This window comes from Aotus nancymaae, unplaced genomic scaffold (genome assembly GCF_030222135.1).
Source record: "Aotus nancymaae isolate 86718 unplaced genomic scaffold, 86718_ANA_hifiasm-v0.15.2.pri h1tg000021l, whole genome shotgun sequence".
Lineage (NCBI taxonomy): Eukaryota > Metazoa > Chordata > Mammalia > Primates > Aotidae > Aotus > Aotus nancymaae.
In genome coordinates, this window is record NW_026988433.1 from 26,331,186 (window position 1) to 26,353,520 (window position 22,335).

At 37.9% G+C, this 22,335-nt stretch overlaps 1 protein-coding gene across 7 annotated transcripts in view; it reads right to left on the reverse strand.

Annotated features, from left to right (window-relative positions):
- The window catches only part of RIC8B (RIC8 guanine nucleotide exchange factor B), a 116,298-nt gene that overhangs the window by 62,482 nt on the left and 31,481 nt on the right, over positions 1 to 22,335 (reverse strand). For all 7 annotated transcript variants that reach the window (XR_001110085.3, XR_001110082.3, XR_001110084.3 and 4 more), the window contains one exon: positions 8,125 to 8,733. Coding sequence is in view for 4 of the 7 variants with exons in the window: in XM_012469178.3 (XP_012324601.1) it covers positions 8,125 to 8,733 (609 nt within the window). In the remaining 3 variants the exon portion in view is untranslated. The remainder of the gene's footprint in view (positions 1 to 8,124; positions 8,734 to 22,335) is intronic.

A 22,335-nucleotide genomic window follows, 5' to 3' on the forward strand; every position in this document is an offset into this window, starting at 1 on the left:
AATTGGGGTACACTTTCACAACTCATAATGTGGACAATAATATTTTAAACATAAAATCATCATGTATAGAGTTGGATGAGAAGAGGGCCTCAGTGGCCTAACTGAAATAAAGGCACTGCACGTGGGGTCATGAGTCTAGATTGTCACTTTAGACAAGTCATATAGTTTCTCTGAGCCTCAGTTTCCCCACATGAATCACCAAATACTGGAGGGTTCTGTCAGGGTTACAAAGGGTTAAAGAAAATGATATGCATAAAAGTGCTTTAATACTTTCAATAAAACATTTGAAAGTTAGGGAGAAGTGTAACAGAAGAAGGGAACAAAAGGCAAGACTGACAGAGCTGAAACAAATGATAAATAATTGTAGAGGGAAAGGGAAAAAACAAAGAGGGACTAGTTATGACAGAGACACTAAAACTGGCAGGGTTGGAAAGAATGTTGTCCCATTCAATATCCATCTCAAACACCTGAATAAAAATTCTCTCATATGTTAAATACCCATGTGAAACACATCCATTACTGAACTCTTGATAAGATCATACTTCCCTTGGTTTTAAAAATTAACTAGGAAATACACTTCCTTTTAAATTTTCCTTTATTTTAGATAAAATAATCTTTCTCTTTTCATGCTGATGTTGACAGTCTTGTAAATCTATCCATTTTGGTCTTTCCATTATTTGCTGCTGCAAACCAAAAATTCTACTTTTTTACCCTAGTTATACCTTTTCCAGTTTTGATAACATCAACTCCTAAATTGTGCCCTATGTCTACAATACCCTCTCTTACTCTAAATCCACTAAATTATCTCCATTTCTCTACTTAAAACAACTACTAAAATCCCTGGATTGTTTGCCTCTGCTCTTTGTATCGCTGAATCCTTTGTGTACTCCAGGTCTCAGCTAAAGCATCTTCTCAAAGAAGATTCTTCTTTCTCTCATGAAATCATAATTTGTAATTTCACCTTTGTTTACTTGCATATACTTTGTTTCCTCCACTAATCTATTACCTTAATGAGGAAAGAGGGTGTGTGTTTAACAGGTCATCAATGAATTTTAATGTAAATGTTATGTATAATGTACATACAGAAAAGTACCCAAATCATTAGAGTACAGCTAAATTTTCACAAAATGAGCACACCCATATAACCAATATAAAAATCATGCAATGCCAAAATTAAGAATCCCAGAATTTTCCCCATATCCCCTTCAAATGACCTTGTTAATGTTACAGATTAGTTATTTTGGTTGTTATTGAACTTTATATGTATGGAATCATAAAGTACAGATTCTTGTGTTGGTTTCTGAGATTCATTCACATTCCTCTGTGTAGTTGCAGTGTGTTATTTTTCACTGTTTGAGAGCAGTGCTATTTGAAGTATGTTTGTGTACCACTGCTGGTCCACACCCTATTCATCACTGATCTGCAACACCATGAGTACAGAAGGTATGTGTGAACATTTAGAAACTTCCGAGCAGTTTGGCATTGTGTGTAATATTGTATTATACAAGAGTTGCATTCTGACAGATTTTTAGGGAAAAAAATCTGGTCCTTCACCACAGATAAGAAAGCACTGCTGAACCTAAGTACAATTAAAAAAAAAAAAAAAGAAAGCACTGCTGTATAGTATTTCAATATATAAATATGCCACAATTTACTTATATCTACTCCTAATTGACACTTAGACTGTTTCCAGCATGGGGCTATCTTGAAAAGTGCTGCTGTGAACATACTTTTTACATGTTATTTGATATCTACAGGTATATACGCTAGAGAAGAAATGCTGAGTTACAAGTTATATCCATATGTCAAGCTTTACAAGGTACTGCTAAACTGAAGTACTTTTACCAATTTATACTCCACCAGTTGCTCTAGAGGGGCACCAATACTTGTTATAGTCAGCCTTTTTAATCAGTTATAGTTAGTTATGGTCATTCTCATGGACATGTAGTGATTTCTTATTTGTAGTATGTATTTTTCTGGTGACTAATAAAGTTAAACACCTTTTCATATGTTGATTACTCATTTGGATATCTCTTTTGTGAAGTTCCTGTTTAAGCCCTTTGCTTATTTTTCTACTGGGTTGTCTGATTTTTATTTTTATGGGTTTGTAGGACTTTTTAATGTATTCTGAAGACAGTCATCGCACATTTTTTCTCTTCCAGTGTCCTGTCTTTTTGCTTCTTTTGATGAACTCCCTTTAATGAAGATTGTTTTGTCATTTCTTTCCTTTATGGTTTGATCCTTATTTTGTCCTGTTTTAGAAATCTTTGCTTATTTAAGAAATGTCTGGCTTGCATGGGATAAAGTCATGAAGATACTCTTCACTAAGCTTTATTATTTTACCTTGTATATTTATGTCTCTTTTCCATCTCAAATTAAATTTTTACATCTGGTATAATATAGGGATTCAAATTCATTTTTTTCCATATGGCCATACAATTGATAAAGCCTCATTTATTAAAAAGCCCATTCTTTCACTATTGCACTTCATTGTTACCTGTATCATAAGTCAGTTGACTGTGTCAACTCTATTCTATTCCATTAGTCTATGTCTCAATAAATATTTGTTGGATGAGTGCTATCATTTAAGAAGTCTTAACAAAACTTAAAGTAAACATTATTTTCTACTGTTCATTATTCTACTGTGTGACTTTCCATAAGCAGTTTAAACTCTCTGATCTTCACTGTCCTCATTTGTCAAATGGGGTTAATGCTACTGTCTCACAAAGATACCAGAAATGAAATGCAATTGTTTTTCATAAAACATTATACAAACACAGCTTATACAACTGTTTATTAATTGCTTCCTGATTTAGTTTTGCTATTTTCAGGGCATCAATATTTTCTCCTCCTGAAATGATATCACCTTCAAAGGATGAGAGAGAAAATAAGTCCATAAGGATGAAGGGCAAAGGAAGAGAAAGAGAGCAAGCAGGCTTGGTTGTGATAGTGAAAATCAAAATGAGATAACATTAAAAGACAGAAAAAAAACTCAGGAAATTCACTGGGATCTTCTTTACATAGCTTTCATCTTAATCACAGATTAAGAAGCTTTCATCTTAATTACAGATTCCACTACTGTGTATGTCCTTCAAAGTCTCTAAAATAATCATGGAACTAACCTCTTTTGTTACAATGTGACATTCCTAATTAACTTCTATGGACACTGTTTTATCTTATTCAGATGGTATCCTTTGACTACTCAGATACTTGTACTTCTCTGTCTGCACTTGGTTGTCTGTTTCTAATATGTCTGCTGGTCTATACTTTCTTATTACGCTGCACTGATACCCTGGAAGCACTGGAGAAGGGAGTGTGGTCTAGGGATCCCTAACAGTCCCTAGAATAACATGCTCTATTCCATCAACAGAGACATTTAGAAAAGTGTTAAAGCAGGAGGAAGACAAGACCATTTCAATCAACTTTTCTAAAACTGACTTTATATCCTGCTAAAGAAATCAACTGGCCTTTTAAAACACAGTGTCTTTAGGAAAGGGAGAGAGAGGCTGATTCCACATGTTGAAATAAGTCTAGCTACATTTCCCACTGAATGGAAAGCAAAATCCAAATTAATCTGCTGATGGCATCAGAAGGCAGGCACGAATTTAACATTGAGGCATGAATCTAAAATGAACAAATTGCACTAATTTGCTAAACCTCAAGAAAAGCCTAGTCATTAATTTTCTATTTTTGGTGAACTGTAAATGAAAGTGGTCATAAAAATAACTAAAACAGTTTAAAACCAAAACCAAACGTTTGTATTTTCTATAACTGTCAAGATGTGAAATAGGCAAAGATTTAAAAAGTGAAATGCCCAGGGTTTGAAAAGGTATAAACCAGTAATATTTTTCTGAAGGTAAAATTGGCAATATATATAAAAACACCTTAAAACTTTGAAACCCTCTGGCCTGCCAATTTCAGGAACATATCCACAAAGATTTTATAAGAAAAATCATTGGAATTTAAGACGGCAAGCAACTATAAACAACGTTAAGTGTCTTCAAAGGGAGATGTGTTAAAACTTGATACATCTTTCCTTTCTTTTTTTTCTGAGACACTGTTACCCAGGCAGGAGTGCAGTGGCACAACCATGCAGCCTTAACCTTCTGGGCTCAAGTGATCCTCCCACCTCAGCCTCCCAAGTAGTTAGGACTATACACACATGCCACAATGCCTGAATAATTTTTTATGTTTTTTTATTTTTCTGTAGAGATTAAGTCTCACTATGTTGCCCAGGCTGGTCTCAAACTCCCGGGCTCAAGCCATCTTCCTGCCTCAGCCTCCCAAAGTGCTAGGATTACAGGCATGAGCCACCACTGCACCCAGTCATATTCTTCATTTTCATAGATCTGTTTATACTTATTAAATTTCACAAGAAGGTAGAAGGTGGTTGTCAAAAATTTCTTTTTGGTTGCAGAACTGTTTCTATCCCCAAATTAAATCTTAATTACAGCCTATATTTAAAGAAAATCAATAGCAATAGCAAGAACAATTGGTGCTCTTTATTTAAAGTAAGGATGAGGAACTGGGAACACTGTCCACTTACTCCCAGAGGCCACTCCTAGGAACCTGATGGCTTAAAGAAACACATTTTGAAAACCTACTCTTTATAAACTCTTATTGTGAAGAAAAAAGACTAAGATTGTTAAATGATTGCATTTTTGTAAAAATGTACATATATATCTGTTTATTTATATATTATACAATGAAGAATAGTTAGAAAGATACACACCAGCCGGGCATGGTGGCTCCCGCCTGTAATCCCAGCACTTTGGGAGGCTGAGGCGGGCAGATCACCTGAAGTCGGGAGTTTGAGACCAGCCTGACCAACATGGAGAAACCCAATCTCTACTAAAAACACAAAAATTAGCCAGGCATGGTGGTGCATGCCTGTAATCCCAGCTACTCAGGAAGCTGAGGCAGGAGAATCACTTGAACCCAGGAGGTGGAGGTTGCAGTGAGCCTAGATCGTGCCATTGCACTCCCTCCAGCCTGGGCAATAAGAGCGAAACTCTTGTCTCAAAAAAAAGGAAGACATACACCAAAAGGGAAACAGTGCTTGGTGCAGTAGCTTGCATCTGTAATCTCAACTACTTAGGAGGTTGAGGTAGGAGGATTGCTTGAGGCTAGGAGCTGAAGACCAGCCTGAACAACATAGCAAGACCCATGCCTTAAAAGAACAAAAAATAATTAGCCGAATGTGGTGGCCTGCACCTAGTCCCAGCTACTTGGGAGGACGACTTGAGCCCAACAGTGTGAGGCTGCAGTAAGCTATGATCACATCACTGCATTCCAGCCTATGTGACAGACAAGACTCTGCACTATGGGAGGCCAAATTCCAGCACTTTGGGAGGCCAAGGTGAGTGGATCACGAGATCAGGAGTTCAAGACCAACTTGGCCAACATGATGAAACCCCATCTCTATTGAAAATACAAAAAATAGCCAGACATGGTGACATGGGCCTGTAGTCCCAGCTACTCTGGAGGCTGAGGCAGGAGAATTGCTTGAGCCTGAGACGCAGAGGTTGCAGTGAGCAGAGGTAGCACCACTGCACTCCAGCCTCGGTGACAGAACAAGACTCCGTCTCCCCCCACCACCAAAAAAAAAAAAAAAGGAAAAAAGTGCTTATCTTTGAGTGGTTAGTTCGTAGGTAATTTGTATTTCTTATGGTTTATATGCCTTTTTCCTATTCTACAGTGAACATATATTATTTTCATAAAAAGGAAAATAACGTTTATTTTAAAAGTTGGATTCTTCCGTACAGTAAGTTTCCATATCCTTTTATTTTTTTAAAATACTGGCAATTCCTTAGGTGCTTGTCCAATTGAAGTAAACTGTCTTTTGTCTGACAATAAAAAAGATATTAAAATCCAGGTAAATGGACTCTTAGTAGCAAGTTTCTTTGCACCCTGGTGAGAGATTTTCTTTATGCTACCTTGTGGGTACCTCAATAGAAAGTACTCTATGTTTTGGTCTCTGTCTTTCCATATACTGTTTAACTTCCATAAAATGTTCATCCTCCGGTTTTTCAAATGACTGAATCGTTGTATTTTCAGATCTCAGTAGAGACCTTCAGAAAATTTCTCTTACTAAGTATTCTCAATCAGTGTGATATTTTTTTCCTAGTACTTAACAGAATTTGAATTATATATCTGTTTACTGATTTATTACCTATCTCACCTAAAAAACTGAAGTTTCATGAAGGCAAAAACAATGCCTATTATTTGCCAATATATTACATAACGCTTGGCATACTATCTAGCAATTAACTGACTGGATGAATGAATGACTAAATGTTTGCTAAAAGTTGACTCTGGAAACTCATGAAGACATTCTTATCTAACTGAGTTGGCAAGAATCTTATTTTTAATACTATTTAAATTTCTAAGCACTTCAATAATAGCCAGAGTCACATTTAAATGGGCATATTTTATAATGGCTATATCAGCTGACTCACAACAGGTATATGGTAAGAGATACCTGGCTCCAGGATTACTGATCCTTTTCATGTATCTTTTGGAGAATAAATATTCTATAACACAGAATGAGGATTTGCTACTTCAATGTCTTCTAAAGCTTCTTCTAGCTCTGATATTACTTATAAGTAAAGTACACTAATGAGAGATAATCGCAATACACTGATATTTATTACCTGTCATCCATCTCATACATATACCGATGTGTAGCCACTGAATTTTAAACCCTTTTTTGTCAGGAACCTGAACAGTGTGAGCTACTATTCTGGGTATAACTGAAATAATAGGGGGCTCTAACAATAGCAAAACAACAGTCTCAGAAGTTTAAGGTCTCAAATGGAGAACTTAAAAACCCCAAAACAAACAGCATAAGAAAAACAACCACAGAAGGTACAAAATAAGCATAGAGACATAACATTTTAAATACTTCCAAATATTTGGTTTCAATGCATAAATGGAGCATGTGGGCTTTCCACATCTTTTCTTGCCAAGTCCCAGGAAAAACTGACCATACTACAGTCATCTAAAACAGCTGTTAGGAATGATCTTCAAATATTTGGTTTCAAAATACAGACCTATTTGAACTTTAAAACTCAGATGTCTGCATACTCCCACTATAGCACTGCACTGAGATAATCCTTTTAAAGTAGGTTGCTGACAAAAACAGATCTTTATTCATGGGTGAGAAGTGTTTCAAATGGACACAGCAAAATGTTAGCCTAAATCTTAAAAGCCAATTGTCAGAAAAGACAATTTGCTCTGGCACCAAAATCTCTCTCTCTTTTTACTGGAAGGGCTGAATTCCACCAGTTATTTAAGGCTAAAAAGAGAGTAAATGTGAAATGTTACACGCTTCTAGAAGGAAGGAAAAATGTTTATGTCTACTTCACTTAATTTGTTGACTTCCTTAAACCAAGTTTCCTATTCAGCATATTGTTCTTGCGGGTACTCAAATGTAAACTATCGAATCTGTCTCACTTTGGGTTGCTGGAGGGTTCAAGCCGCAGTGAAGGATCTTTGTCTAGAAATAAGTCAAGTGGTTTAAAATAACCTTTCCCATACTCTGATATTATCAGCTTACTTTCTAGAACTTTCGTATGAGCACAGATCTAGTTGTGGTCTTACACCTCGGACAGTTATTTAACAGTATAGAGAAACCCCCTGGAGACTGGGATGATAGGCATACACAGAGCATCTTCTTCACTTCTGAGCAGACACCAATTCTGATTGATCAACTTCAATTGGTTTGATCTGTCTTAGCTTTTCTTTAAGATGGCAGCCACTGAAAATGCCTACACCTTTATCAACCACGTTGTTTTGTTTCCCTTCAAATCTTATCATTTAGACCTTATTCCTGAAAGAGGCACTCTTAAAAAGAGAGAAGTAATAATGCAACTCAGAAAACTAACTATATCTGGCATCTTACAAAATAGTAGTCCATATTCACCCTGATAGGTGTTATTACAGAAATGGAAAGAATAAGACTTACAACAGTTAAGAAGTATATCCTGGGTAATACAATTGCTTAATGGGAGAAGTGGAAACATTTTCCATTTCCCAACTTGTATTCTTCTCTTGCAGGAAACTCTAGGGATGTCCCAGAACAATTAAATTCCAGGTAGATAAAAATAGCCTTCTCTACCTTACCTCTTTATGCACCTTCCAACTGTCTACCGTCACATTGAAGAGAGCTTTGAGGGCCTCAATGGCACAGTCTGTCTCCTGAGGTGAGAGAGGAGGTCCATTATGGTCTATGGCCGATTCATACTCATCGGTCCACTTGATGCTAAAGGCACTTTCCAAGACCTGGGTTAGCAGCGGTAGTCCCTGGAGCTCATAGCGCAATTGTGACCTGATGTCGGTGTGCAAAAGTGACAGAAGGAAGAGTAGGCGCAAGTCAAAGCACTTAATGTCATTGATAAATTTCCGGTCCTTGCACTTTCTCAGGAGGTTACAGAGCTTTGCAGCAAGATTAAGTTCCAGGCTGAGCTGCTGTGCCATCTGACTGTTGAACACTATGTTACACAGGCATTTTAATGACTCCACAATAACTGGGAACTCTGACACCTTCTCCAAAGAATCATCCAACTCATTTAGCTTGGCTAGTCGCAGCAGTATCTGCATATTTTCCTTAGTTGTTACAGGAACTAAAACCTTTTTGTCTCTGGAGAGAATGCGGAGTACTTCTAGGCAGGACACTTGACATGCTGTTGGGATGTCCTTTATAAGGACTTTAAATATGCCTTCACAGAGTTTCTGAAAAACAAGAACGAGTAGGCAAAAATCATTATTTGGCTCAAATGATTTAAAGTAGAATGCTTCTCTACCAATGTATTTAAGAACAGTTAAGGATCTGGATAGAAAATGTTTTTTATTATTTTTTAAATCACAGAATGTTAGAAACTGAAATATAAGGTGACTGAAAGAGACCTTCTATTTGGTGTACTTCTTTCACTTTACAGATGGAAACTGAGGGCCAGAGAGGTTAAGTTACTTACACTGGGACACAGTGAATTCATGGCAGAGTAAGAGCTAGAGCATGAGTTTCCTAGCTTCCAGCCTAATATTCTTTCTATAAAATCAATTATTCTATTTTAAACTGACTAGTTTCAAATGTCTTATATTTGTTTTCAATTGACTTTTTAACATCAGACTAAACATAGTATCAGGATAGAAGGCAATCAGTTTGAATCACAGCTGTTCCCTTCCCAGAAATAAAGATTAACGCCTAAAGAATTGGCTCACATTTGTCCACAGTACAGACTCTTGCAAAAAGACTTAAAGAAGTATGCATTTCTGTTGAGTTTTAGTTGTGCTATTGCTTCTGAATTTACAGTTCTTTAGCAGTAGTCCCATGTTTCAGAAACCCCAGAACCCACTTTAGCTAAGATCTAATAATATTTAATCATCAAATAACCCCAGAGAAGAACTTTTGCTGACAAACTGATTAAAAATTATTCCAGGTGTTAGGTTCCAAATAGAGTTGAATTAGCATATATTATGCCTTGAGCCAATTGCAAAAAGGTGACCCCTCCTGGCAGACAAACTGCAAAAAAAAAGTTCCCATTGGGTGGGTAAATTATTAAAAAGCACACATAGCTTGGGAAGCTCAGATTGTGGACAGAATTTTAGCTTTTTGTTCTCTTGCTGTAGGGCACAGATCATACAAATATATGCAGCAGTTCTGGTTCCAAATCTTGCTACCAGTATCTCAAAAACAATTCTAGAATGAACCCAAATATCTTATATTTCCTGAAAAGGAATTTGTTATACCATTGCCAAATTTCAGAATCACTGACCATTCCCTCAAAATTCAATGTCAGCTTTCTTCTCTACAAACTGCAGACCTGGGTCTCTCATGCTTATCCTTATATGTGAGGCAAGCAGGTATAACCACTCCATCACTGAACATTTCTGTATTCCCTTACACCTTATAAAAACAACAACTAGTATTACCAATATAAGATTTTACAAAATTTCCATTAATCTATCATCAGACTTAACTCTTTAATAAAAAGAGGCTGCCTGTGGGGTCAGATATTATGATTTTGTCAGGAAACCCTGGCTATGTGCACCTTCTTACAGTGCACATCAGCTACTTTAAATGTAGTCATCTCTTGGTATCTGTGGGGAATTGATTCCAAAACTCCTGCAGATAATAAAATCCACAGATGTTCAAGTCTCATATAAAATGGTACAGTATTTGCATATAACCACCTACGCACATCCTCCTGTATTCCCTAAGTCATCACTAGATTACTTACATCTAATACAATATAAACGCTGTGTAAATGGTTGTTGTATTAAGGAATGATGACAGAAAAGTTTGTACGTGTTCAACACAGACAATTGTATTATGTTCTCTAAATAGATGTGGAAAGGAACTTTACCTGATAAACCAAAAAATTTTCATAACAGTGTCAATTCTATACCTACCATACCTGGTAATTAGAAAGGACTTTCTCTTAATGTTTTAATATTATTGTTAAAGCATTTTTTTTGAATGAAGTTTGGGGATAGGGGAAAGTATAATGTGCCCATTATTAAAAGTATACAGAACAGGGAAAATTTTCTCCATATTTAGTCCTTACACATTCAAGACAAAGAAATTCATATGTGGTATATTCCTGGGAGTGGAGTCAGGTCACCTTTGTTTCCATACAATTTTATTCAAGAAGGAAGTATCTACCTTCCTCCTTAAGTTGTGAAACATGTAATAAGGTATTATAAAATATTATATATGTGAATTTGGAGTTCTACATATCTAATAGTACACAAATATCTTTCTTCCATTCTAAACCAAAAACAACAACAATAAAATTTTTAAAAATGTATGGGCAGTATGGCACTTTTCTTCCTAATAACTTCAGACTCAAGAAAGAAAAAGAGCAGAGCATGAAGACAAATTGGAATAGCCAGGCCTATACATAAACCAAATGGACTAAGAAAATTTAGGACATCAAAGAAATTAAAGGTACCTAAAAAATTTACAGTTAAAAACTGCTTCATCTAAAAGCTTGTAGAAGATCATCCAGCAAGCGAAGACAAGATCTTTTTGCACAGTTTTTAATTATAGTTGTTCTTGAACATACCATTTCTCACTACAGACCTACCTCTTACTATGACTGTTCTGTAGCTTTTCACTATATCTCTTAAAAAGTAATATCACTTTTTGGACAATGACTCCTTTTTAAAATTACAATTTTTAGAACCAAAAACACGTGAAATACAATAAAAGTGATATTTAATCAACATATCAATGCTTTACCAATACAATAATTTCAATTTAAAGATTATCAGGAACAAATTAATAAAAGTGGTTGAAAAGGCAGCATTCTTTCTAGCTCCTCTACCTGTTGAGTTTGTGTACTGCTTCTTTATTTCAAAGGTGCTCTTGTATTTCCCCTTTATTTTGCCCTATCAGTACTTTTCTGTGCTGTAATTATTTAAGTTGATTTTACTATACCTAAAACATGCTCTGCTCTCCTCAAACACCTTCCATAGCTCCCTGCTGCCCACAGAGTGCTGCTGAAATGTGCCCAGTGTCCTCTTTCCTACTGTTGTCTGATGCACACAATGCAAACGCAGTTTCTTTTTCAGGTGTTCCCAATTGACTCCCAGTCCCAACCATGATACATCCTGAGTCTTTCCTCCACTGTTCCTTCAGCATGGTATGTCCTGCCACCACATCCACTCATCAAGGATTGCCAAGAACTTTTCAGCAGTTTGCTCCTCAACTGAAACCCTAGAGTAGACTCTAACAGCGGTTCTCAAACTTCGACATGCCTCATAATTACCTAAAGTACTATTAAAACACAGACTGTTGCATCTCATCCCTAGAGTTTCTGATTCAGCAGGTCTGGGATGAGGATCCAGAAATGGGACTTTTAACAAATTCCTAGTAGGTGCTACTGCTGGTCAGAATTCGCAATGTAAGAACCACTGAACTATGATTAACAATGGACTGACATAATTTGGATGTTAGGGTCAAGGGTTAACTGAGAATACCTGACCAGGTGAACACAGAAAAGCAGGAAGACTTGAACGCCATTAGCACAATACCTTGACTTATCCTTCACTGCCATGTGCTAAAGATGCGGAAGGGTGGCAGGGACAGGAATCAGATGTCGTTGTCTAGTCACATTACCTTTCTTAACTTAAATGTTAAAAACTGCTAGAGTGTGAGGCACATTACTTGCTTAAGGTCAGCGATCCTGGGCTTGAAATTTGTTCAACTTACCATGGACTCTAAAACCAAATCAGTGTGGTAATTAAGAGCAGAAGTTCTGAATTTAAATTGTTTGCATCCAAATTTTGGCTCTTCTACTTAACAACTGTGACCTTGGTAAGTTACTTAGTCTCTGGACCTCATTTACTGCAAGAATTAAATGAGATCATGCATGTCCAACACTTACAGCAGTGCCTGGCAAGTGATAAACGTTCAGTACAGGTTATCTAGTACACATTATTATAAGGTAAATTGTCAAAGTCCTCAGTTTGGCACTTAAGATCTACTAACCTGCCCTGAGTCTTCCTTCACATTATTTTTATCAAATATTCCTCTTTAGATATATTCCTTTCGAAATTATCTCACATTAGCTTTTTTGCTTTCTTACTGCCTCCCTCTACACATCAGTCCTTTTCCTTTTCTATTTAAGTTTTAGCCATTCTTGAAGGCTAAGCTTAAAATCCATTTTCAACATAAAATTTTCTCTAACCACTTCAGTCCTCAACATTCTTCCTTTCTAAAGGATACCTAAACCACAAATTTGTAGCAATGATTTGGTGCTTAGCACATCCATCCTGTTAGTTTTCTTTTTATGAGTTTGTCTCCACTACTAAAAGCTCTCTGAAGATGAAAAGGACATCTTTTTTACAAGAGAAGAAAATGTATTGTAGTGGCTTTTGAATTATAGATCTGAATTTAATACGTTCTTTGCCACTGTGTGACTTTTTTTTTTTTTAACTGTATGATTTAGACAATTCTGAGTCTCTCTTTTTTTTTTTTTTTTTTTTTTTGAGACAGAGTCTCGCCCTGTCACCCAGACTGGAGTGCAATGGCACGCTCTTGGCTCACCGCAACCTCCACCTCCCAGGTTCAAGCCATTATCCTGTCTTGGTCTCCCAAGCAGCTGGGATTACAGGTGCATGCCACCACGCCTGGCTAATTTTTGTGTTTTTAAGTAGAGTCGGGATTTCGCCATGTTGGTCAGGCTGGCCTTGAACCCCTGACCTTGTGATCTGCCTGCCTCAGCCTCTCAAAGTGCTGGAATTACAGGCATGAGCCACCGTGCCTGGCTTCAGTTTCTCATTTTTTAAAAAATGAGAGTAACAACCATACCTCACGGAGATGTTATGAAATAGACCCTGGGGCATAGTAAGCACTCTAACAGTTACTATTATGTTTTATTTCTTCATAATCTTAGCTGCTCTGTGCAACTAAGCAACTAGAACGTAATAAGCATCCTCCCTCCAACTCAAAATAAATTAAGAAATTCCTTAAATCTCAAGCATTAGAGGTCTATTAATAATGTCTTGACACTTCTCCTTTCTAAGAAGGAAAGAAAGTAGTAGGTGCTATTCTTGTGATTGTACTGGTAGGGTTGTTTACTCTCCTGGGTAAAAGTCTTTTCACAGAAGTTGCAGAAGGTATGTACCTTCATGTTAAGTTCTTTTTTCTTAAGAGTTTACATTACCTATATTTACATGCTCTTTAAAATACAGAATAAAACTGTTTAAAAAAATAGAAAAAAATCATAATTATATAAGCTGGTATATTTTATACACAGTGGACAGAGGGCTTGATCCTCAGTCAATTTACTTGATTTTCAGTAACATGATTATTTTAATATGCAGTTATGATCATCATGTGCACACAATTTTGTTTCCTAACTTTTAAATTTAACATAAATAAGCATTTTTCATATTGCTACAGAGTCCTTGTAAAACATAATTTTAAATGGATGCAGTATTAAATATGACTCCTGTTCTCAATAAATCTCTAGCATGAAATATAGTAGAGTCCAGAAAGAATAATGGGTTTACCATTAAAAGGGATGGCTTCACAATTTTAATAATTATAGCACATGTTAAGTAGCCCTTAATCAAACTGCTTAGGAACAGAAGTGTTTCACATTTCTTGGGGTTTTGAAATATTTGTATTATACTTACTTGGTTGAGCATCCCAAATCTAAAATCCTGTAATGAACATTTCCTTTGAATATCATGTCATCACTCAAAAAGTTCCAAATTTTGTCCTGTCATTTGCAACAACATGGATGGAACTGGAGGACATTATGTTAAGTGAAATAAACTAGGCACAGAAAGACAGATATTGCATGTTCTCACTCATATATGGAAGCTAAAAAAAAGATCAAATGGAGATAGTAGAATGATGAGCACCAGCTGGGAAGGGTAGTGGAGGTGGCTGGGGGGTGGATATGGAGGGGTTGATTAAAGGGTACAAAAATACCATTAGATAGAAGGAATAAGATCTAGTGTTCAGTAGCACAGTAGGTCAATTATATTTACCAATAATATTTCAAAAAACTAGAAGTACAGAATTGGAATGTTCCTAACACAAAAGAAATGTTAAATGTTATGAGGATGGATACTCCAATTACCCTGATTTGATTATTACACACTGAATACACTTGTGTCAAAATATCACATGTACCTCATAAATATGTAGAATTATTATGTATCCATAATTTTTTTTTCAGTTTTGAATTTTGGAGATTCAGGTTTGAGGATTTGGGATGCGTAACCTGTAATAATTTTTGCTTATGTACTTAACAGTTTACAAAAACTTTTATGTTTCTCAATCTAAGAAATACTTACTGAGAGCCAAGCGTGGTGGCTCACGCCTGTAATCCCAGCACTTTGGGAGGTTAGGTGGGTGGATTACCTGAGGTCAGGAATTTGAGACCAGCCTGACCAATATGTTGAAATCCTGTCTCTACTAAAAATACAAAACATTAGCCAGGTGTGGTGGTGTGCACCTGTAGTCCCAGCTATTAGGGAGGCTGAGACAGGAGAACTACTTGAACCTGGGAGGCAGAAATGGCAGTGAGCTGAGATTGTGCCACTGCACTCCAGCCTGGGTGACAGAGTGAGAAGAAAGAAAAGAAAGAAAAGAAAAAAGGAAGGAAGGAAGAGAAAGAAATGCTTACTGAACACTTACTACACAATTCGTTTTTTTTTTCTTGCTCTGTCTCCCGGGCTGAAATGCAGTGATGCAATATTGGTCATGGCAACGTCCAACTCCCAGATTCAAGCAATTCTCCTGCCTCAGGCTCCCGAGTAGCTGGGATTATAGGTGCATGTCACCATGCCCGGCTAATTTTTGTATTTTTAGTAGACATAGGGTTTCGCCATGTTGACTAGGCTGGTCTCCAACTCCTGACCTCAGATGATCCTCCCACCTTGGCCTCCCAAAGTGCTGGGATTACAGGCATGAGCCACCACGTCTGGCCCCACTACACAATTCTTAAAACGTTAAATGATTGCCTGGAGCCACTTAGTTAAAAAATATGAAGTCGGGACTCAATCCAGATCATCTGATTCCAATGTAATTTCCACTGTAAATCAATGATCATACCACAGCTGTTTCTAATTTATTGTGATTTTAAGCATGTCACTTTATTAGGCCTTTTTCCCCCCCTTCCATACCACTTATTAAAACTGAATGCCATCTAAGGCAACTTTCTTTGAGCTCCAGAATAGTAGGCTTTTTTTTTTTCACTCTGAATCTATAAAAGTAGGATCATCTTTGGCTTTAGCTATGAAACAAACAGGCTATGAAGCATATGTGAGCATTCAAATGATCTATCAAGATTTATGTTCTATCTTAACAGGTGATTTCTAAAACTATTTTTAAAAAGTCAAGTTTTATGCATAAAGAAAATGTCTTTGCTTAAAAGATTGATACCACAGTTAGTCTACTACACTCTGGTAATGCAGAATAGGTTGTTAGAAAACCCTTTTGAGGGAAGTGCTACTTAGAAGAGTTGTCTATTGATTAGTGCCAGTTCACCAACTCCTTGTTGCTAGGTCATGTTGAGACAGGTACATAAGGTGAGACAGGCATAAAAGAGAGTATGCATTTAGAAACATTCATAGTGCCAGGTGCGGTGGCTCACGCCTGTAATCCCAGCACTTTGGGAGGCTGAGACGGATGGATCACGAGGTCAAGAGATGGAGACCATCCTGGTCAACATGGTGAAACCTCATCTCTACTAAAAATACAGAAAATTTGCTGGGCATGGTGGCGTGTGCCTGTAATCCCAGCTACTCAGGAGGCTGAGGCAGGAGAATTGCCTGAACCCGGGAGGTGGAGGTTGCGGTGAGCCGAGATCATGCCATTGCACTCCAGCCTGGGTAATGAGAGCGAAACTCCATCTCAAACAAACAAACAAACAAAAAATAGAAACATTCATAGTAATTTGATGATTATTACTTTTAGTGATTAATTTTTATTGCATTTTATAAAAGTATTGGCCTATTGCAAACTAAGGAAAAGCAAACAATAAAATACCTTGATCCTTCATCACAAATAATTTGAGAAGCACTGTTCTAGACAACACTTCTCATCCTTTACAAGTTTTCTTAAACTATATGCCCAAGGTAGTAAAACTTAGATACCAGAGTAATTAATAAATAATACAAAGCTTCATAAATACAGTCATCCCTCATTGTCCTCAGAAGGCTAGTTTCAGGACCCCCACGGATACTGAAATTCATAGATGCTCAAGTCCCTAATATGAAATGGTATAGTATTTGCATATAACCTTTGCACAACCTCCCATATACTTTAAATCACCTCTAGACTACTAATAATACCAAATACAATATAAATGCTATGTAAATAGTTGTTATACTATATTTTTTATTTGTATTTTTTACTGTTATTGTTTTTGGGGTTTTTCACCTACTTTTTTCTTTTTTTTTTTTTGAGACAGAGTCTTGCTCTGTTGCCCAGGCTGGAGTGTAGTGGCACAATCTTGGCTCACTGCAACCTCTGCCTCCCAGGTTCAAGCGATTCTCCTGCCTCAACCTCCCAAGTAGATGGGATTACAGGCACATGCCACCATACCCGGCTGATGTATTTTTAGTAGAGACAGGGTTTCACCATGTTGGTCAGGCTGGTCTTGAACTCCTGACCTCAGGTGATCTGCCTGCCTCAGCCTCCCAAAGTGCTGGGATTACAGGTGTGAGCTACAGTGCCCAGCGTCCCCTAAGTATTTTTGATCTCTGTTGGTTGAATCTATGGATACAGAGGGCTGACTGTAGGCTTATCTAACAGTTTGTTAGGCACTGTGATGGAAACTGATAGTTGTCCACCAAAACCCACCATTCTTTTCTCATGCAGTAACAGAACTGTGGCAAGGCCCATGGCTACCTAGCTACACCACATCCCCCAGTTATTCTTCATTGCTATATGATGGAGCCCTTGCTAGTAAAATGAAAGTGTACAGACATGATCTATGCCATTTCCAGGTCTGGCTCTTTAAGACAGTAGATATGACTTCTCCACTGTCTTGTCCCCTTTTACAGCCTAAAACCTAGAAGTGGCTGCCCAGTCTAGGTTAAGACAATGCTCAGATGGTGATGCATGACTTGACAACTTGAAAAGAAACCAGGCCCCTGAATAAATTCATAAAGCAGAGCCATTCACTGCCTGAATGATTACCTCAGAACTATTTCTTGAAAAGGTAATAAACATCCATATTCCATAAACCACTTCTATCTTTATTAGAACTTAGCTTTAACCTAAATATAATACCACTTTGAAATATGATATACCATATAGAATCTCAATTGTGCCAACATTCCATGAGCGACAGATATTATAGTTTACTTCAATGACTAAGGAACTGCTTTCTGTATCTAATATTAGGAGCTAAGCCAACTTGGCCTAGTTGTGCCATGTCCACTTTTATATTCATTTTCTCATCTACTCAGCCATAATCAAGAATTTACCAAGTTATTTTCTACCAAAATATCCTGTTAATTTCCCTTTCCAAGGCAATGTGGGGAGACAACAGTAAACATCTAAGGAACTTAAAGTGGAGCAGAAGAGAATTACAAAGAAACAAGATATGGATCAATATGTTAAGTGCACTGATAGATCTAAGCAAGAATTTCTCTGCCTCAGCATAACTGACATCCTGGACTGGATAACTCTTTGTTTTGGGAGTCTGTTCTGTGCAGTGCAGGGCATTTGGTAGTATCCTTGGCTTCCACCCACTAGATGCCAGTAACACTCCTAGCAGTCATGACAATCAAAAATGTCTCCAGAAACTGCCAAATGTCTCCAGGGGAGAAAATCCACCCTATTCCCATGATGATCACTGATTTAAACATAAAATGTTATGGCAATAAAAATCTAAAGTACCTAATCCAATCTTGTAATAGAGAATTAAACCAATTCAGGGAAAAGTCTCCTAAGGAACTATCATTTAAGATGACACCTAAAAGATACAGGTTCAATTTCCATTCAGTCCTTTAACAAATATTCTGAGTACCTACCACATTCAGGGCATTGTGCTAAGTGATGGGCATACAGTGGTGAACAGAGATATAATTCTGGTGTTAAAATGTTAAATAAATACAACAAGGGAAACTAACAGGATATTTTAATAGAAAATAACTGGAGAAAACATCAACTTTAGATAGAGTTATATTTAAGCCAAGTTCTGATAGTGAGAAGCTGCTAAATGTGTAGAGTAGAAGAAAGAACAGTAGGCCAGGCGTGGCAGCTCACGCCTGTAATCCCAACACTTTGGGAGCCCAAGGCAGGTAGATCATGAGGTCAGGAGATCAAGAACATCCTGGCCAACATGGTGAAACACCATCTTAACTAAAAATACAAAAATTAGCCAACAGTGGTGGCATGTGCTTGTAGTCCCAGCTACTCAGGAGGCTGAGGCAGGAGAATTGCTTAAATCCGGGAGACGGAGGTTGCAGTGAGCCAAGATCGTGCCACCGTACTCCAGCCTGGGCAACACAGCAAGACCCCATCTCAAAAAAAAAAAAAAAAAAAAAAAAGAAAAGAAAAGAAAGAAAGAAAGGCCGGGCGCGGTGGCTCACGCCTGTAATCCCAGCACTTTGGGAGGCCGAGGCGGGTGGATCACGAGGTCAAGAGATCGAGACCATCCTGGTCAACATAGGTGAAACCCCGTCTCTACTAAAAAAATACAAAAAAATTAGCTGGGCACGGTGGCGCGTGCCTGTAATCCCAGCTACTCAGGAGGCTGAGGCAGGAGAAATGACTGAACCCAGGAGGTGGAGGTTGCGGTGAGCCGAGATCGCGCCATTGCACTCCAGCCTGGGTAACAAGAGCGAAACTCCATCTCAAAAAAAAAAAAAAAAAAAGAAAAGAAAGAAAGAAAGAACAGTAACAGACAAAGCCTGGTCCTGAAAACCAAAGTAGGTGATGATGGAGGCAGAGTGCTATGAGATGAAACTGGAAAGTAAGCAAGGACCAGATCATGTGGCATCTTACAGGCCATGGTAAGACTTTACTTTTTAAAATGCCATGAAAAGTCACTAAAGGAGTTTATGCAAAAGAGAGATATAATCCAATTAAAATTGTTTTGTTTTGTTTTGAGACAGAGTCTTGCTCTGTTGCACAGGCTGGAGTGCAATGGCATGATCTCAGCTCACTGTAACCTCCGCCTCCTAGGTTCAAGCGATTCTCCTGCCTCAGCCTCCTGAGTAGCTGGGATTAAAGGCATGTGCCACCACACCCAGCTAATTTTTGTATTTTTAGTAGAGATGGGGTTTCACCATGTTAGTCAGGCTCGTCTTGAATTCCTGACCTCACGATCTACCCACCTCGGCCTCCCAAAGTGCTGGGATTACAGGCATGAGCCACCACGCCCAGCCTCCAATTAAAGTATTTTTTAAAAAAATCACCATGGCTATGCGGAAAATGCGTTGGACTGGCACAAACATAGTTTCAACTAGAGTGGTAGCAGTGGAGAGGGAGAGAAGTGAATGGATTTGGTGTATTTTAGAGGAAAAATTAACAGGACTTACTATTTATTGGGGAGAGGGACGTTTCTGGCTTAAGTCAACATAGTATCATTTATTGAGAAGGGGATGACTGCGGAAAGAACAGGTTTGGGTGAAAATTCTGTAAAGTCACATTAAGTCTGTGATAACTACAGATGTCAAATAGGAAGTTGAATGTGTGTGGCTGGAGCCCTAAGCAGCCATCAGGGCTATCTACACTTTCTCTATGAATAAAGGCATTCTTAAGTTACAAAAATGGGTAAGACTGCCTAGAGAAAAATATATAGAGAAAAGGGGAACTATGAGCCATGAAAGATGCTAACATTCAGTGGCCGTGGGGACGAAAAACTGATAAAGGAAGTAAAGAGGTATAAGCAAGAGAAAATTTAGGAGTATGGTATTCTGGAACACAAGATGACAGAAAATATTTTATGGAGAAAATGGTCAATTGTTTGAAATGCAGATGAAAGATCAAACAGCATAAAGATTTGACAATGCTAGATCACAAATGACCTTGATAAAAAGTTTCTGGGGCCAGGCGTGGTGGTTCACGCCTGTACTTCCAGCACTTTGGGAGGCGGAGGCAAGTGGATCACCTGAGGTTGGGAGTTTGAGACCAGCCTGGCCTACATGGAGAAACCCTGTCTCTACTAAAAACACAAAAAATTAGCCAGGCATGGTGGTGCATGCCTGTAATCCCAGTACTCGGAAGGCTGAGGCAGGAGAATCACTTGAACCCGGGAGGCAGAGGTTGTGGTGAGCCAAGATTGTACCACCACACTCCAGCCTGGGCAACAAGAGTAAAACTCTGTCTCAAAAAAAAAGAAAAAGAAAAAAAAAAAACCCCAAGTTTCTGAAGAGTACTTGGGAGGTGAAAAAGAGAGAAGTAGATACCTCTCAAGATATGTTGCTGTAAGACAAGCAGAGAAATGGGCTGGCAGTAAGAGGGAATGTAAGGTCAAGAAAGGCTGTTCTTTCTTTTTTAAAGAGAAAATATACTAGTCCATGTTTATATGAGGAAAAGAATGAAGAGTCTGGAATTAATCCAAATGGAAATGGGGAACTTACTCCAGAGTTTTAAACAGGAAAATGACATTAGATTTGTACTTTGGAAATATTACTCTGATGTTTATGTGGAAAATGAGTAAGAAAAGGGGAGCAGGACCAGAAGCAGGGTAGTTAAGTGGTTGTTGCAGTAATCCAGTAAGAGATGATGGAGGTCTGAACTAAGGCAGTGGTAATGAAACTGGGAAAATTACAGTTTTTTTTTGAGATGGGGTCTCACTCTGTTACCCAGGCTGGAGTGCAGTGGTGCCATTATGACTCACTGCAGCCTTGACCTCCCAAGCTCAAGTGATCCTCTCACTTCCCAAAGTGTTGGGATTACAGGCAGGAGCCATGGCACCCAGGAGAAGAAACATTTTAAGGGTGCAGAAGTGACTAACAATTGGTGGAATGACTGGTCAAGAATGAAGAAGAAAAAGGAGGCAAGGAACCTCACAGATTTCTGACTTGGATAACTTGGTTGATGGTGGTAACTTTTACTTCTGAGATAGGTGACATGCTTCCTAAAGTTGGCAGCAAAAAGAAAATGTTGCTGCCTGGTAGACATTTCTCTTTAACTGTCCCATAGTAGATACCTGAAACAAAACACATCCAAACACATTAACTAGGGAGGGGCCAGATCCCCCATAACTCACCTTTCTAAAACTCACATTCAACTACTTACTGTCATAATATCCTTGATCTAAGAACAACAATCTACTCTATAATATCTGTGCAAACTTCTGTGCCTTTTCTCATATTACTTCCTGTATTCAAAATGGTTTTCCCAACCCCTGACCTTCCTAAATCCCTCCTCCCTTCAAATCAAATGCTTTATTTTTCACCATCCCCTAGCAGGGAAGTAATCCCTTCCACCTCTAAATCCAGAATACTTAATCTCTAGCACTTTTATAGCACTTAACGCCTCTGACCTTGAATTATATTTATGGAGATTTATCTCTCTTATCAGCTTTGGCAGGGGCAGGATCTGTCTAACATATTTCTCTTCTTCCACAGACACAAAGATGCTGTCAAATATGTTGAATATTTACACACATACAAACTAGGTATGACATCTTCAAAGCACTGTGTGCTACAGAATATTATTTCCAAACATTTAACAGGTCATTAAAGCTCTGGATTTGATTCCCAGCTGCCACTTACTTTAGTTGTATGACTTTAAGTTGACCAATTTCTTTATTTCTTTGCCTGTAAAATTGGTGTAATAGTACCTACTTCAGGCTGGGTGCGGTGGCTCACGCCTGAAATCTCAGCACTTTGGGAGGCCAAGGCGGG